Source organism: Zootoca vivipara, chromosome 13, assembly GCF_963506605.1.
Source record: "Zootoca vivipara chromosome 13, rZooViv1.1, whole genome shotgun sequence".
In the NCBI taxonomy this organism is placed as follows: Eukaryota; Metazoa; Chordata; class Lepidosauria; order Squamata; family Lacertidae; genus Zootoca; species Zootoca vivipara.
In genome coordinates, this window is record NC_083288.1 from 9318036 (window position 1) to 9335685 (window position 17650).

Genomic DNA, 17650 nt, shown 5'->3' on the forward strand with positions numbered 1-17650 from the left:
CATCTAAAGCTAAAAATGGTGGGAGATTGTTACCCTTCCCCTAGAGAAAGAAGTTCACTACATTACGCCTGTGCCTTGATGGGCAAGTGAGTGCCTTCCCATTCTTGAGTACCCACTTCTGGAGTGTGAAGACCAACTGAAAAAGAGAGCCTGCAGGGGGAAGGAGTAACTGAACAGAAGACAGTCAAGGAATCTTCCTGGCAAGTAAGCAACCTGTCTTGCCTTGTTTGAAGTTTCTTACAGGCACACATATGGGAGAGTAGCTTGCTGGTGGTAAGTGAATACTAATCAGCTGAAAACACTACAGGGACCACCATTCCAAACACATGCATATAGAATGGACCAAAAGGGTGCTGTCTTGCCAAATGTTTGAACGTCCAAAGTGTGGAATGTCCACTCCACATTCATTCTTAGCATCAGAGAAGAACGATTCAAAAAGTGATGCCCAGTTGCACTTGAGCAAAGAGCCTGCAACATTCTGCCAAAATGATAGCAACCAAAAAAGTGGTTTTGTGAGACATAACTGCAGTTCACAGGTAGCCATAGGCTAAAACAGGCAGCTGTAAGTTAAGTCCAAGCTCCGTAAAGGGATGGGCACACGGGAAGGAGAATGGAAGTTACAGAATAATTTCAGAAAATACTTAAGGGATGAGACCAGACTGAGAAGTAATCAACTGAACAGCAATAAGTAGAAAAGTGAAGAGGCAGGGAGGAGACAGCCAGGTCCAGGGCATGTTCCAAAATCAACAGGGATAATGAAAGGCAATGCATCCTGTGCAGCTATATGTGATTTCTGAGTACCTAGCTTCCACAAGGTTCAAAAGTACCATAGTCCGAGTTTAAATAAGGACTGAAAGCTTCCACTGAACAAAGAAGTAGTAGCCCAGGTGCAAATGAGCACCATGAGTTGACATGCAATGTTTTGGTAGGCCAAAGATACTAGCTTTTTTTATATACTTCTTGTTATGTCCAGATGATGGGACCCAGGTGGCGCTGTGGGTTAAACCACTGAGCCTAGGGCTTGCTGATCAGAAGGTCGGCGGTTCGAATCCCTGTGACGGGGTGAGCTCCCGTTACTTGGTCTCAGCTCCTGCCAACCTAGCAGTTCAAAAGCACGGCGAAGTGCAAGTAGATAAATAGGTACCGCTACAGCGGGAAGGTAAACGGCGTTTCCATGTGCTGCTCTGGTTTGCCAGAAGCGGCTTTGTCATGCTGGCCACATGACCTGGAAGCTGTACGCTGGCTCCCTCGGCCAATAATGCGAGATGAGCGCGCAACCCCAGAGTCGGTCACGACTGGACCTAATGGTCAGGGGTCCCTTTACCTTTACCTATGTGCAGATGATGCTACTCGGTAGCTTTGGAGCACTTTGAGATACATGGATCCAAAGTCCCGGTAACCAAGGAAGCAAAAAATGCTCTTAGTGCAAGAAGGAGTATATTCTCCTACATTCAGAGGCATGATGCCCAATGCAGGCATGTCTTAAATATTTTTCCTGTCTTCTCTTTATTAATCATCACTTCATTTGACATTCATTCAATGTTCTTCTTGTCATTCCATCTGCGCTCGGGCTCAGATAGTGTGTTAGTGGGTTGTGCAACTGACTCAGCTTGCCCCTCTCCCTCTGAGTCAGTGTCCAAGCCACTGTCAGTTGTCTAGGTCACAGCTAAGTCCAGGCTTTGACTACATAGTTTTTTTTACAATATTCCTTCAAGCCCAAACAATGCACGGAGCTTACAAGGGTCAATGATGCAGATAAAATTCCCATTTGAGGATGCAGGCTGTGCTGAAGAAGTCTCAGAACCCGGAAGTCCTCAAACCTCAGAAAGCAGAAATGCCAGCATCAGGGTCAGGAGACAATCGCTGTCCAAAAGCCAGCAGATTGTTGGCAAACAGCACATTGCAGGTTTTTAAAGCCCATTTCCACAAAGCAGCTCTAAAGTGCGGGGCACTATTTCATCAAGCCTGCTTAGTAAACTTGAGGCAGAAAATGCACAATACCACCTTCTGCTCCTCTCCCAAGAAGAAAGGCATGTTGTTCCTGGGGATGGAGGACCTTCCATCACACAGCAATGAGAGTTTTAAAAGGTGTCATAGTACATTCAAGGCCAGGCAGTTCTCATGGCTACTGAAGGCTAAGAAATAACTACCGGGGGGGAAAGCCCACAAAAGCTCAAGAGAAAATTCTCCGCGATGCTCCTCCGAAACTTCTCTTAAAGGGAGGGGGGTGTACTTTCTCCCACCTTTTTAAGCTCTAGAAGTGTCTGATTATTGTATTAACATCTCACTTTTCTTCCATCGTGGATTTCAAAGTGGGGGTTCTCAGGTAAACCTCCCACCCAGGAACTAGCTATAAGCAGACCCAAGCCTGCTTAGCTTCTACAGGGGGGCTAAATCATTTGCCTGAGGCCATGTCCTGTTTCCTGTGCAGATGCAGATCCTGTATGTGTACTTGCATAAGGACCATAAAGAAAAAACAGAGGTTTTGAAACAAAGCAGTAAGATGAGCCAGCCGAGAGGCTGTCCAAGTACATGCATGTTATATTTTAAAGCAGGCACCCCCAAACTGCGGCCCTCCAGATGTTTTGGCCTACAACTCCCATGATCCCGAGCTAACAGGACCAGTGGTCAGGGAAGATGGGAATTGTAGTCCAAAACATCTGGAGGGCCGAAGTTTGGGGATGCCTGTTTTAAAAGCTAGTGTGAAACAAATCCAGTACATAGAGACAGCTAAACAAGGACTCATGGAACAATGCACAATTTTTATACAAACCAGAAGTTACAGTGCAGAAATATATAGCTTTCTCATTTCTTGCAGTTCAGGGAAGTACAGTATAATACTTTCCCGAGACTTTCCAGGAACTGAAAGTGATACCTTTCATCTTTTAGCCACAGTTTGTCCATTCTTTCCTGCCAGCTTTCAGGTGGCGCTTCCAGCCATGCATTGAAATACCGAACAATACAAGGGTGTTCAAGTTTTGCTAATGCTTTTACTTCACGCATCACCTTCTCACGAGCCAATTCCCTGAAATTGAGAGAGTCGTAATGTAAAAGAAAGAAGAAGTCAGTTCTCTGTGGGAGATGAACCGGGACAACTTTTAACTGTCATGGTTATTTTAATTTATAAAAGACAAAATTCTGCTTTGAGTTTCATGCTCTGGTGTGTGGGCACCACTTTGTAATCAACAGGTAAGTGCGGCAACTTATTAACAACACAGCTTTTTCTGCTTTGTTGGGATGAGAAAAAGTACCTAAGAAAATGTTCGACAATGCCCTGGGAACTCTTTTGGTATGCAAGACATGTCCTAGGATGAGACCAAGTAGGACTGTCATGTGGACCACAGTGCCACCTAGAGATGCATCACATAAACTAGGAAATAAAAGACATTTACTCACCTATTTGGAAGACGAATTCTTTTAATAGCGTAGTTGCAGTCATCCACTTTATTTCTGGCTTCAAACACTACTCCAAATCCTCCACGGCCTAGACACTGAATTGGCTCAAAGTCGGTTAGATATCTGCAAAAGAAATAAATAAACATGCTTATGGTTAAGATCTGATTATGATGATGATGATTAGCAGTTCATCTAAAATACAGACATACCTCGAGTTGCGTTTGCTTCATGTTGCGGTTTTTCAGGTTACGAACGCAACAAACCTGGAAATGTTTACTTCCAGGTTCGCCGCTTCGCGCATGCGCAGGAGCTATCTGCGCGCTTCGTGTCACGCACAGAAGCAGCGCTCTACTTAATGGACTTTTTGGGGTGCAAATGGCACCCCGGAACGGATCGCGGCCGTACGTAGAGGTATCACTGTACTAGAGACGTATTTTGGTTTACTTTTCCACACAACAGTGGCTTAAGTACATTCAGACAAATATTCCTCTTAAAATATAGGAAGATCCCTTACAACGTATCAGACCATTAGTATGTCCAGCTGGGTACTGTTGAAGGGAGATGAGCGCCGCACCCCATACGGCAGTCACATCTGACTGGACTTAACCGTCCAGGGGTCCTTTACCTTTACCTGCCGACAATGACTCAGAGAACCTCTCCAGGGTTTCATACAGGAGTCCTCCCCAGCCCTAACTGGAGATACCAGGGATTGAATCTGGGACCTTCTGCACACAATGCATGTGCTCTTATCACTGAGCTACAACCTACCACATTGTACTCCAATGTAACACCTTCTGGCAACGAGAGCATTTTATTTATTTATTTAAGGAAACCCTTTTCATGCAAATGGCCTCTCTTAAGTAAGTAAGCCTCCAACAGCACCCACCCCACGTTTCAGAGCCACGACAGCAGAGAGGCATACAACATACACTTTCCCCACTTATTTCCTCTTCAAAACTGTACCTTGTGCTCCGTAGGAGGCTCCTTTAAAAGCTCCCCTGAGTTTGAGGGATGGCTTGTTGAGTTTTCTGGAGAACTGCTTTTGGAAAGAGGGACTCGGAAAGAACGCAAGTCCGTTACACTCTGAACGGCGCACGGAAGAGAGGGGTAGAAAAGTAATTGCTTTTACCTTGACACATATCCAGAGTTCTGAAAGTCACCCCAGCTGTTATCTTTAGCCTGTCCAACAGCAGGTTCATATTTACTGTCGGTCTGACACTGAGTTTCAGACTCCTTCCGCTGCTGAGAGAGGAACAGATTGTTTATAACTGAGGCAGCTCAATACTAACTTTATTGACAAGGATGGAAGGACAAAATTTAACACAAAAAAAATTGGGGGAGGGGAGAGAGAAAGGACATGATTTTCAGAAGCTAACATTCGGAGGGTGTTTTTAGTAACTCCCTGCATGACATGGCAGGGAGTTGCTTTGAGGACAGACAGAGCAATAGTTTGCCAACATCATTTTCCCACACCCTTCTAAGACTAGATGAGCTTTTTCCACTCCGGAGTGACACAGCAGAGGACTGTTGAAGCCTTGAAAGCCTTGAAATAATTAAAAGTAACTAAGCTGCAAGATGGGACAGGCACTGAGGGAGTGGTATCATCTTTCACAATCTCGGGGAATCGTAACTGCACATTGCCATGTGCTTCATGCCTGGAATGACATTACATCATTTATAAAGGTAAAGGGACCCCTGACCATTAGGTCCAGTCGTGACCGACTCTGGGGTTGCGCGCTCATCTCGCGTTATTGGCCGAGGGAGCCGGCGTGCAGCTTCCAGGTCATGTGGCCAGCATGACAAAGCCGCTTCTGGCGAACCAGAGCAGCACACGGAAACGCCATTTACCTTCCCGCTGTAGCGGTTCCTATTTATCTACTTGCATTTTGACGTGCTTTCGAACTGCTAGGTTGGCAGGAGCTGGGACCGAGCAACAGGAGCTCACCCTGTGGCGGGGATTCGAACCGCCGACCTTCTGATCAGCAAGCCCTAGGCTCAGTGGTTTAACCCACAGTGCCACCTGGGTCCCATCATTTACAAACTGCCTCAGACTCTAGATGCTATACAACCATTTGTCGGATAATTAGAAAAGAGGAAGATAAAAAGTTCACTGCATCTAGAACTGCGAAAACATGATCATTGCAAGTCAACTGCAACATGGAAGCTTCAAAGGGAAGATCTGGCTCTAGATAGAACTACCTGGTTGTATAAATTTCTATTAAAAGTAATGATCGGGACAAGTGCCTGAGACAATCTAGTAGTCCGTTCTTACGACAACCTATTGATTTATACGAAACCAAAGCAAGCTTGCATCAAGTTCGCAAGCGCTGCATTTCATTACTTGAATAAAGGTCATCTAAAACACGAAAAGCCTCAAAAGGGAAAACATGCAGCTACACTTCAAGAATCGATTCACTCTTACTTACTCGATTGCGAACCTGCGGGTGGAAAAGTCTACGCACAATAAAAGTGGTGGCCACAATGCATAATATGATGGTGCTAATGATTTCTTTCCACCAGTGGAGAAGTAGAACCGGATCTTTTTTGCGGGTGTTTTGTGGATAGTTCATGTCAGCAAATCTCACGGTGATCTGGGTGCTTCGCCTGTGCCTCTCTCGGGTGTAGTAGGGCAAAAAATAACCGTTATCTGTATTTTTTTAAAAAAATGAACAAAAGGTATAAGAATGTTTTCGTAAATCTACAAACCATCAGGTAGTACTAATCTTTCGATAAATAACATTTCCCCTTTCACGTTGTTGACCAGTGCAAAACCCATGTAGTGGCCAAAGACACTGGCTAGAACCTAAAGAATATGTCCAACTTTAGAATTTTGATATTTTGTCCTTTGAACAGTGACTCTCAGTCTATACCATACTAGAAGATTTTTGAAATCTCATAGAAAGCTACCAAGTCAAGCCATTGGTCCATCTGGCTCAGTATAGTCTACATCAGGCATCCCCAAACTGCGGCCCTCCAGATGTTTTGGCCTACAACTCCCATGATCCCTAGCTAATAGGACCAGTGGTCAGGGAACATGGGAATTGTAGTCCAAAACATCTGGAGGGCTGAAGTTTGGGGGTGCCTGGTCTACATCAAGTGTGGGGAAACTTTGGCTCTCTGTATGTTTCTGAGCTACAACCAGCTAGCATGATGGGAATTGTAGTTCTGCAACATGTGGAGGGCTAACAGTTCCCCACACTTGGTCTACGCTAAACGGCAGCGGCTTTCCAGAATTTCAGGTCTCTCCCAGCCCTAGCTGGAGATACCAGGGATTTAACCTGTGGACTTTCCTCGTGGCTCTCCTTTCGAGGTGGGTTTTGCAATGCAACATGGAGGCTGCTCTTCAAGAACGACGCAGAAAGCCCCCTTGGGCTGAGGTTCTCTATAGGGCAGACAAACTCTTCCAGTATTCAGAAGACAGCCATCTCAATTTATTTAGAGGCTAACCATTGGAGTTCCACAGATACAATGATTTATTTTAACTAGGTTTTGTCACTGTAAGTATAAAAAGGGGCTAGGGTTTTCACCTATCAAAACCATGGATGAAAACAAAGCATAGCTCACACACACCATAGGGATACTGCAGGACGGAAAGGGCACCATTACTGTATTCTTCATGAGAAAACTTGTCATTGCTGAGACATTTATCAAACTCATCTGATCCCACCAGCACAGGAGTTCTAGAAGGAGAATCTAGAAACAAAGCATAATTTTCAGAATGAGTCTGTTTCACACATTACATTTGAATGAGCATTCCTGGATGCATAAAACCAATACAGTGCTTCTAGAAATGGCTACCATCATCTAGAGCAGGGGGGTGAGGAACCTTTTCGGCCTGGTGGGCCAGATCTTCATCTCCCTCCACACTGAGGACCAACTTAGACAGGTACCACATCATGATGACAGGTGACTGACAAGTGGGTGGTCCTTCTCCCCCCCCCCCGGAAAGTTGACCTGATGGTGGAGAGACAGTCAGCTTTGCAGGCACATTCCCCACTGGCAAAATACTAGTAAAGCAGCACCAAGCAGGACTGAACCCCACCAGTCAGCTGACTGATTGACAGGTGGGTGTATTTGGGGGGGTTTTTGGTGGGGGGAGGGAGGGGAATGGCCTTGCAGGCCAAATTTGGATCCCCTGGCAGACAAATATTGGCCTGCCGTCTGGAAGTCCCTTACCCCTGTTCTATAAATTTCAAGTTTTTCGTTTGCTGGGGGGGAAATGTACACCTGGACAATTGTTAAAACGCCTCAGCTGGAAAACTCAATAAGCAGTGATAGTTTTTCCATAGAAAATCTTCCATTTTTAGAAATGCCTTATGTACTAAAATTACTAACCTAATGAATAAATATAATGCCAGCTAAGCTGGCTCTTTGGAATGATCAGTATACAGTCTAATATATATAAAAAATAAAGTTGCAATTAACTTTTTTCAGATGGCTATCGTTAGAATGAATTAACAAATAAATAAATAAACAAATGCAAAGCACAGGTTTGTAGGCATGTTAAAATTCCCAGTACTTTTCCCGTGCTTTCGTTCCCTTCCACCACTCAAAATGTACACAAGGTTAGAAAATATTATGCCATGGTGTGCCATGTCTTAAAATATTTACAAGTATTCCGACAAATGTAGCTTCTATGTAAAGCAAGTGTGGGGAGCATGTGAATCTCTAGATGTTGCTGGACTACAACTCCCATCATTCTTGGCCATTGGCCAAGCTTGCTGGGGCTGATGGGAATTGTCGTAGTAGAGCAATGTCTGGAGGGCCAAAGGTTCCCACACTTGATGTAAAGCTTTGAATTAGTTTCAACGAAACACTTAAACACTTAAATCGGAAATCTGAAGAAGTGTGCATGCACACGAAAGCTCATACCAAAATAAAAACTTAGTTGGTCTTTAAGGTGCTACTGAAGGAATTTTGTTATTTTACTTAAATCGGAGTGCAGTTTCATGACACCCCACCATCAGTAATCAGACACCTCAAGTCAACTATGTTCGAGATATACGTTTGAAAATATTATGGCCTATCACCTTCCAATCTGAAAAAAAAGATAATCCTAGGAACATCACTTACGAATCAATGGTTTCCACTTGATTACAGGCAAAGGGATAACAGCATTATCATTTCTGGACTCCAAAGCTTTAGGGTTGGTTGGGAACTTATCAGAAATTCTTACTGATGACTGAAGGTACAGCTGGCCTTTGTACATTCCTGCATAACAGACCACAGATCATTATTTATCTCAGGAAATACTATTTTATTTGTGTGCACCTTTAAGAATAGAGGGGAAGAGAATACAAATGCCTAAGCCGTGAATTCTAGAGCAATGCAAAAGATGCACTGCCTACATTGTAAGATGATATTATTACATCTACCTACCTAGGAATCTGAAACATGTCCTGTAAATTAAACTAATTAAGAAATGGAATCATTTGCGTAACCTAGCAACTATTTAACATCCTGGCTCTATGCAGCTTTTAAGCAATAAAATCTGCAGAAGTATAAAACTGAAGTAACCTCTGGAGATTCCACTTGCCTTAGTTTGTTAAATCCCCCCCCCCAAAAAAATTCCCACAACTGTAAGCCCCCAAGGTGGGGCCTGTCTTACGTTATCAACATGGGGCGATGCCCCTGTTACCTCAAGTAAAATAGAATGATTCTGCATTGCGAGTACTTTAAACTTCATAAGTTGTCCATTATTTCAGACAACTGCTCCAACGACCAAGTGGCTAAAATCAAATTTGTGAGCAGCAATGAAGAGTTTGCTGGAGATCCTTAGTAAGTCACCCTAGGGATACACATGGCATCGTGTTATTTCTATAGCACTACCTTTCTAGTTCATTCCTTTTGCCCGAGGAGAAATTTGGTGTGGCTCCCCCCCCCCATGCGTAGGGAAGGCAATAAGTTGAAAGAAAGCCCTGCCACCTGAGTCCAACTGGAAGGAACCACCCTATCCAGGATGTCATCCTCTTCCAAAGAACGACAATCGGTGAGCTCACAACTTCATGACTCGTGAGCTCAGAGGATTGGTTCATTAATTAAAAGAAAAGCCAGAGAGAAAAAAACCTTTAAAATACAAGTAAAAACTACTGCAATAGTCCATGGTTCAGCCGAAGGCCAAATGAACTTTGACAGATGGTCAAGAAGTTAGTCACAACAAAATCTAGCAGTCTCATTTATTAATTTTCAGGAATGTCCACATCGTAGTGGAAGGTTGGAAGCACAGACAAATATTTCTGAAATGGGATAACCCACAATTCATCAGAAAGAATGAAAGCCACCCACTGTAGGGGTAGGGGGAACTCTGGAAAATAAGGGCCAGCGAAGGACAGATACTTTATAAGACTTCAAGTCTACGGCAAACATTAAGTCTTATCAGCAATTCACCGACAACAGAGAAAAGGCCTACTCTAATCAAACTACTCTCTATTCGTGGATTTAGTTAAAATCGTACTATTTGTGTATGTAATGGGACAGTACTTTACATTGCTTAGTAACTCCAGCTGCAATAATAAGCTAAGGCAGTACCTCACCCCCAATGCTTACTAGAAATGAGATCCCACTGAATGAAAAAGAATTTACTTCTGAGTAAACATGCACAGGATCAGGATGAAAATGCACTGTTCATATTGATGCATGGCTTTTGTGTCAAGAATAATGCACTGATGCAACAAATATTCCCCTGCCAACGCAAAACACACAATACTTTAGATTTCTACCATGTTGTTCTTTGGCTTTTGCTGAAACGCTTAATTATACCCACCTAAAAAGAAAAGAAAAATCAAGAATCTGCCTACTAAGGTTTGGACAATGCAAAGATTATGTCTCGTGCTGAAAGTTGATGCTGTACCTAAATAGACACTGGACTCTGTAGCTCCTCGAGCAGCTTCCACTATGTCTTCTTCATCTTCTAAGACATCATTATTGGAGGTGTGGCTTGTGTCATCAAAGAGGCTAATTGGAATTACCTTGCCATCCTTAACCAGCCAGGCAGAAGCAACAGGGGTGCAAAACTGCAGATAAAGTATGAATATTAAAAATCACTTCAATGCATTTTCTCTGTAATACCAAATCTTTTAAGAACACAGCTTTTCATGAACTCAAAAAGTAAACATATTTATAAACATTTTTTTAAAAGCCTCAAATTCCAGAAAGATGCAAGGTATTTTTTTTGGCAATGCTGTAATATTTCTAGAAAGTGTCAATATGTTATCATCTTTAGTACCTGGTGTTCCCATTCCAGATGTCCTCCCTGCTTATTAAATGCCATCACCTTCCAGTCAGCTACTGAGACCTTTATCACTGTATCCTTCATTACAGCCTCCTGCTCTTCCACATCTGAAATTATTTTGGAATCTTCTTTGTTTAGATTTGGTTTTAAATTGCCTTCAAGAAATCCCATTCTCTTTTCAGTGTCTGGAACATAGCGCAGTTCAAAGTGACCAACACTAAAATTCCACCTTTAAGTTAAAAAAAAGAGAAGATGACGACTGTGACTGCAAATCAATCCAGTTTTTAAAATATGTAAAAGGAGACAACATTGTATTTCTAAAGTAATGCAAGTCTATTTTGCACTGTAGTAATAAAGCATCTTCTAACACAGTACACAAGCTTTTCACTCCACACACATCTTTCCCACAGACTGGATGGTTGATAAAGAAGGGGAAAGCAGTACTTTTGCGCCAAAGGTAAAGGACCCCTGACAGTTAAGTCCAGTTGTGAACAACTCTGGGATTGCGGCGCTCATCTCACTTTACTGGCCGAGGGAGCCGGCGTTTGTCCGCAGACCGTTTTTCCAGGTCATGTGGGCAGGATGACTAAGCCACTTCCGGCAAAACCAGAGCAGTGCACGGAAATGCTGTTTACCTTCCCACCGGAGCGGTACCTATTTATCTACTTGCACTTTGTGCTTTCGAACTGCCAGGTTGGCAGGAGCAGGGACCGAACAACAGGAGCTCACCCCATAGCGGGTATTCGAACTACCGACCTTCTGATCGGCAAGCCCAAGGTCAAAGCACGTTTGAAAACAAACAGCTTGTCTGCAGAGGGGAAAATGCTTTGTTCACCAGCTTGCCATATTGTGAATAGTTACAGCAACCTCCTTTGACAAGTGTTAGTCACCTGACATCATCATCAAGATTCAGCTCCCTACCCCTGCCTTAGGGCATCTATGTAGGCAGCATATCCCTCCACTTCCTCCCCAGCACCTTCTGCTACAGAAATTTTTTACAAATCTTGTATACTATGCGTGTCCGTACTTCTCATTGCCGCTGCGGGGCCCAACAGCACGAACAGTTTTCTGAGTTCGATGTAAAAGGAGAATATCTTCCTGTTCCATCTCGTCTTCATCCCAGCGACGACAGCCCATTGCAGAACATATGTACTTCACCTGGACAAGAAAGAGAAGTCTTAAAAGGATCAGCCATAGTTTTTCCAATATACCCTTGTATTTATTAATCATGCAAATAGTGTGACTCCACTCCATTTTGCTCTCACCTTCCCATTACAGTGGACGCTCAGGTTGCGAACATGATCCGTGCGGGAGGCACGTTCGCAATCCGCAGCGTTCGCAACCCACGTCTGTGCACGCTCGGGTCGCAATTTAATGCTTCTGCGCATGCGCCGAAACTCGGAAGTAACCCGTTCTAGTACTTCAGGGTTCGGTGCAGAGTGCAACCTGAAAAAACACAACCTGAAGCGGCTGTAACCCGAGGTATGACTGTATATTTGTACCCAGAGATGTACAAATGGATTCCATACACAAAACAATACTGAGGAAAAGTCGCAAACTAATATAAAAATTCACTAAAATAATACTTAGCATTAAAAACATGCTATTATTGTTTATTGTTGCCATGTTTTTAATGCACGGAAGCTGGAGAGAGCTACTATTTTAATGCTATCATTGGGTTTCTATTGTACTGGATGTGCAATGTGCTCTATATGGGGCTGCCCTTGAAGGCAACTCAGAAATTTCAATTGGTCCAAATTGCAACAGCCAATTACTGGCTGGGGTTCCTTTAGATTGCACATAATCCTGTTTAAAAACAGCTGCATTGATTGCCAGCACAATTCAAGGCGCTCAAGCTACCTTTTTAAAGCCCTAAATAATTTAGACCCCAAATATTTGAAAAACTGCCTTCTTCCCTACAGACCCTCTTGGCTGTTAAGATTGGCAGTGGGTGGTTGTAGTCTGGGAGAATGCATTCTCTGTAGTAGCCCTGAGCTTGTGGAGCACCCTGTCGACAGTGGTGTGTCTGGCAACTTCATTGTACAGTTTCAATGAATGCTGAGGACATACCTCTTTTCCCTTGCATTTGAAACCAGTGATGTCAATTTTAAGGAGTCACTATATTTTTCTGGCTGTAGGTCATTTTAAGCTGCTTTTAATGTTGTATTTTAAATTGTTGTAACCTGTCCTGAGGCCCAAGGATGAAAGGCAGGTAATAAATTTAAACAACCATCCTGCCCCCTGGTGGCTTATTGAATTAAAGGGCTGTAAAGAGTTTTAGTAAAATAAAATAATAATAATAATAATAATAATAATAATAATAATAATAATAATAATACAGCTTGGAAGCAGAATAGAAATTTGTAAAAATAAGCCAACCTCTGTAAGCCCTACGGTAGAAAACTTGCAAGGTGGGCCAATGTTATTACTCTATATTACACTTACAGGTGAAACTCGGAAATTTAGAATATCATCAAAAAGTGCATTTATTTCAGTAATGCAACTTAAAAGGTGAAACCAATATATGATAGATGCATGACATGCAAAGCAAGATATGTCAAGCCTTTATTTGTTGTAACTGTAATTATTTGTCGTTAGGCGGGTCAATTATAAACGGAATGTAATTAATGAAATGTCATAGCGATGTTTATTTTTGTATTATTGTAACTATTTGTTTTATTACTGTGGAATTTTCCCAAAGAAAGCATTTGTAAAAAATTAAAAGAAAAAGAAAAAATAATAAATTGCATTACTGAAATAAATGCACTTTTCGACGATATTCTAATTTTCCGAGTTTCACCTGCAGTGCTGAAATTCAGAGAGAGAATAGCTTGCCTAAATCCACCTAGTATGTGAGATTAAAACTGAGGCCTTATGTGAAATATGAAAAGAGTAAGTTGGATCCAGACATCTGCCAGCAAAAGGAGGTGTAAGCCGGCTTTCCCACCTCCTCTTGCCTTCTCCCTCAACTCCTGCTGAGTGGAGTGAGCTGTGGTACTGTACAGGGAAACTGCTCAACCCCACTTCCTTGTGCAAGATCCCTGAGCAAGATCCAGCCACTCAGCCCTCCTCTCCTGCTCAGAGGATTCTGGTGGGAGCCCTGCCTGGTATGATACTAGGGAAGCACAAGGGCAAGAAATGCTACTACAATAACCCTGGTTCCATACAGGTTACTCCATAAGAAATTATGTAATCAATCATCTTTAAGCAGTAACTAAGCAAGTGCATAAGTAGCCTCATCAATTTCAGTGAAGCTTACTTTGCTCAATCTGGGCTAAGGGAGAGTGTCTTTCTGGGAAATTGGTAAATTTCCATATAAATACAGCTTCTATTAGAGTATGCAGCTGATAGCCAGAAGTAAAATGGGTCAGTGCTATCTGGCGCTGAGCGCATGATGTATTTTGATGTCCTCTCTTGCAAATATGTAAAAAAAAGCCTATCGTCAGTAAGAACCTTTTTACCTTTCCTGAATATGAGCTCAGCCCATATGTTGTCAAGGACTTTCCTCCAACCAGGACAACATCATCTCCAAATTTGTAGGATGATTCGAGAAGAGATTCCACAGTGAAAGGGACAGCTTCCATGCTTTCTCTGTCACGATCCCATTGAAAAAGGTCTCCATCCAAGGAGGGAATTATCATCTTATTCCCAAATACCTACAAAGCATTAGAACAGAAATACATATAATGGCAACCAGGACACAAACATACTTTGTATCAAACGGGGGGCACAATCCAATAATAATTTGTAGCTTAATCTTCATAGTTTGTCTTTTATATGTCTACTGCAAATGTCTACTATACATTTTACATGTCTACTGTAAATAGTGAATATTTATTTTTAGCTACTGTACTTCCTCCACCTTTAGCTTGGCATGGATGGAAATGCCAGTTTGTGTGTTGTGGACTAGAATCTGCAACAGCTTTAAATGCATAGTTATTCTCAAAATTTATTTAGATACCACTCAACAAGTGTTCTTTAGGCAGTTTGCAGTAACAGTTAACACTATGTAGCAAACAAATAAAGCAAACATAAAATCTAAAGCAGAATAAATAAAAAAAGCAACAGAATAAAACCAATGGAAAACTAGAAATGGAAAAAACGATAGAGCAGAATCACAATGCCCTAAACATCTTTTAGGACTGAAAAGCCCACCCACAAGACAAAATAGGTGCTAGGTGACCCTCTCTGTCACCATTCATTTTGCAGAGGCACCCAGAGGAGGAGGGAATATGTATTTATTTATATTTATTTATTTATTGAGTCCCCGTTGATGGGACTCAAGGCAGCTTAAGAAGAATCCCTAAAGGTTTTCTTAGGAACAGCAGAGTCCAATGTCATATCATGCGGCTTTTGAAAGGCGAATGACCAGCTTGCCGTTTCCCTAAAGGAAGGAATCACTCTTCTCTCACTTCCTTCCCTGCAAACGTAAGTGCAGTGCTGCAAAAAAACCCAAGCCTAAGTGAATTCACAGGCTGACATGTAGACAGTAGACAGGAAGAGCGATCCCTAATTACAGTTAAATTTGTAGGTTATAAATAAATGCGAATAACTATACAGAAAAGTGACCTAATTCATCAGAGTACTCTGTGGGCAAGACAGGGTTAAAGTTTCAAAATCTAAGGTAGCAGGAGTTAGGGTTGTTCTGACCACTTATTTTCTGTACCTTTGCAAACTAGATATCAGGTGATCTACTTATTTGGCATTTTTGGCCACAAACCAATGAATCAGCAGGTGTACATTAACCAACTAAATCAACATTCCAGCACTAGACAATGTTTATCCCCAAGTGGAAAAATCAATGTCTTCTAAAGAAGCAGTGTAGGAGAACTGGAATTCTGTAGATGAAACCAAGAAAGAAGAAGCTAAGGAGTTTCAGTTGGGATATGCCCAATGCCCATCTTGGACTATTTATAGGGTTTATGCCTAAAAGCAGTCAAGAACACACTGATTATACATACTGTACTCCATGTTAGGCTGCCTATGCATAGCCTGCACATAAAGACAGCAGTCTGCTTATAGTTGCCACTGCAGATCATGTTCAAAGCTTTCTGTAGCATTCAGTAACAGGAAGTGTATCTGTATGGTATTCTGGGATGGCAGATACGAAACAGCTGTACAGATATTACAGCTAAGAGTATATAAATAGAAATTAGTGAAAAATCACATTATGCATGAGAACAAAGAACCAACACTTTTTGAGAATACAGTGGCACCTCTGGTTGTGAGCGGGATCCGTTCCGGAGGCCCGTCCGCAACATGAAAAGGCCGCATCCTGAAGCACCAAATCTGCACACGCGCGTGACGCAACTTGGCGCTTCTGCGCAAAGCGCAATTTAGCATTTCTGCACATGCGTGCACACCAAACCCGGAAGTAACCCGTTCCGGGACTTCCAGGTTCGGCACAGGACGCAACCTGAAAAGACGTATAGAAATTAAAAAAAAACTGCTTATACTGCTTTAGAACATTCTAAATAGGGATATTCCTGCCATGTATAATTTTAAAAGTTCACCTGGAATCTCCCAGCTGAGAACCCAGATTATTAAACTGGAGGGCTCAAAGGTCTTGAGGAAGGATTGTGCTAGCAGAAATCAATGCCAGTGGAGACAATTCAGTGTTCAAGAAGTAAAGTGAAGTTAAAACCAGACTCTTCTGGTTGATGTATGCATAAGTCAAGTGATGAGATCACCACATGCTCCAGAAAGATTGGGAGCATGGGCTCCCAGTGGAATTAGGAAGAGGTTCAACTAATGTGTACTATCATGCGGAAGTAGAAAGGGAAATTTCATGGGAGGCAGTAAGAATCAGCAAAGGCATGTAAGTTAGGTAAAGAAATGACATCACCCCCCTCTTCCTTTTTGCTTAAAGCATTATCTCATCTAATGCAAGAATGAGTCATCCAGGCAGTCATGTCCAATTATCTTGATACAAAGGATGTAGGGTATCACAAGGTACTTACACATGCCTTGTGAACTGTCAAGTTAAGTCATCATTTGTTCAACTTCACTGAACAGAAATCATTATAATTCTGTCTTATATTTTATGCAGATAGTCAAGTGCCTTTCTGTTTTGATATGAAATGAGGCTGCCCCAAAATAAGAAAGCTGTTCTACATACTCAGGGAATTCTTTGTGCATGCACAATGATAAATATTTGTCTTTGGTTTTTAAAATCTGAAGATCCAAGAACGTAGATGGCAGTTTAAGCAGAGATTTTAAAAAGTCACTCACACCACTATCTAAGATACGTAGATGGAACTTCCCAGTTCCTTTAGTAGCCAGTCCCGAGCAGCATGGCCAGTTTAGAGGGATGATGGAAACTGTAGCCCAGCAACTTCAAGAGGGCACCACCTTGGCTACCCCTGCTTTAAACACTGTTAACAATTGCTGGAAGAGGCCACGATCAGTGTCAGAAACTCTGATATATAAGCTAATTGGCAAATGGTGCCTTAAACCTTGGTTACAGTCGCTACAATGGAATGCCTAGGAGCCTTTACTGCAGCAAACTTTATTATTAAACCTCAAAGCAGTTTACAAACACTTTAAAACATCAAATAAAACAATACAGAACAAATTCAAGCTTCAAGGAAAATATTTCAGATGCTTCTCTAAGTGAGATTTTGCTTTCCCCATATTTATTTACCTACTGAATTTATATAGCTGCCCCATAGCAGAAGGACTCCAGGAAGGCAGTGTGGTGTAGTGGTTAGTGTGTCAGACTAGAACCTGGCAGATCAACATTCAAACCCCTACTCACTCATGAAGATCATAGGGTGATGTTGGGCCAGTCACAGCCCCCTAACCTACCTAGCCTCCAGAGCAGGAGAAAACAAGTATGTTCCATCCTCCATGTGACAGCCCTTTAGATATTTGATGACTATCTTATCTCTGCTCAGTCTCCTCTTTCCCCTCAACTGTGCCTCATAAGGCTTGATTTCCAGATTCTTGATCATCTTGGTTGCTCTCCTCTGCACACATCCTAGCTTGTCAATATCCTTCTTAAATAGTGCTGCCCAGAACTGG

The 17650-nt window shown here is 42.4% G+C and overlaps 1 protein-coding gene across 2 annotated transcripts in view; it reads right to left on the reverse strand.

Annotated features, from left to right (window-relative positions):
• The window catches only part of EIF2AK3 (eukaryotic translation initiation factor 2 alpha kinase 3), a 36570-nt gene that overhangs the window by 8659 nt on the left and 10261 nt on the right, over nt 1-17650 (reverse strand). Inside the window, exons 3-12 of one of the 2 annotated variants that reach the window (XM_035134680.2) lie at nt 14089-14283; nt 11655-11785; nt 10622-10856; nt 10247-10409; nt 8470-8607; nt 6967-7089; nt 5823-6043; nt 4526-4635; nt 3397-3519; nt 2876-3025 (exon numbers count right to left, since the gene is read on the reverse strand). In XM_035134680.2, coding sequence (XP_034990571.2) covers nt 2876-3025; nt 3397-3519; nt 4526-4635; nt 5823-6043; nt 6967-7089; nt 8470-8607; nt 10247-10409; nt 10622-10856; nt 11655-11785; nt 14089-14283 — 1589 coding nt within the window. Of the gene's footprint in view, nt 1-2875; nt 3026-3396; nt 3520-4525; nt 4639-5822; nt 6044-6966; nt 7090-8469; nt 8608-10246; nt 10410-10621; nt 10857-11654; nt 11786-14088; nt 14284-17650 lie in introns of both variants that reach the window. The other variant, XM_035134679.2, reaches the window with a different exon arrangement.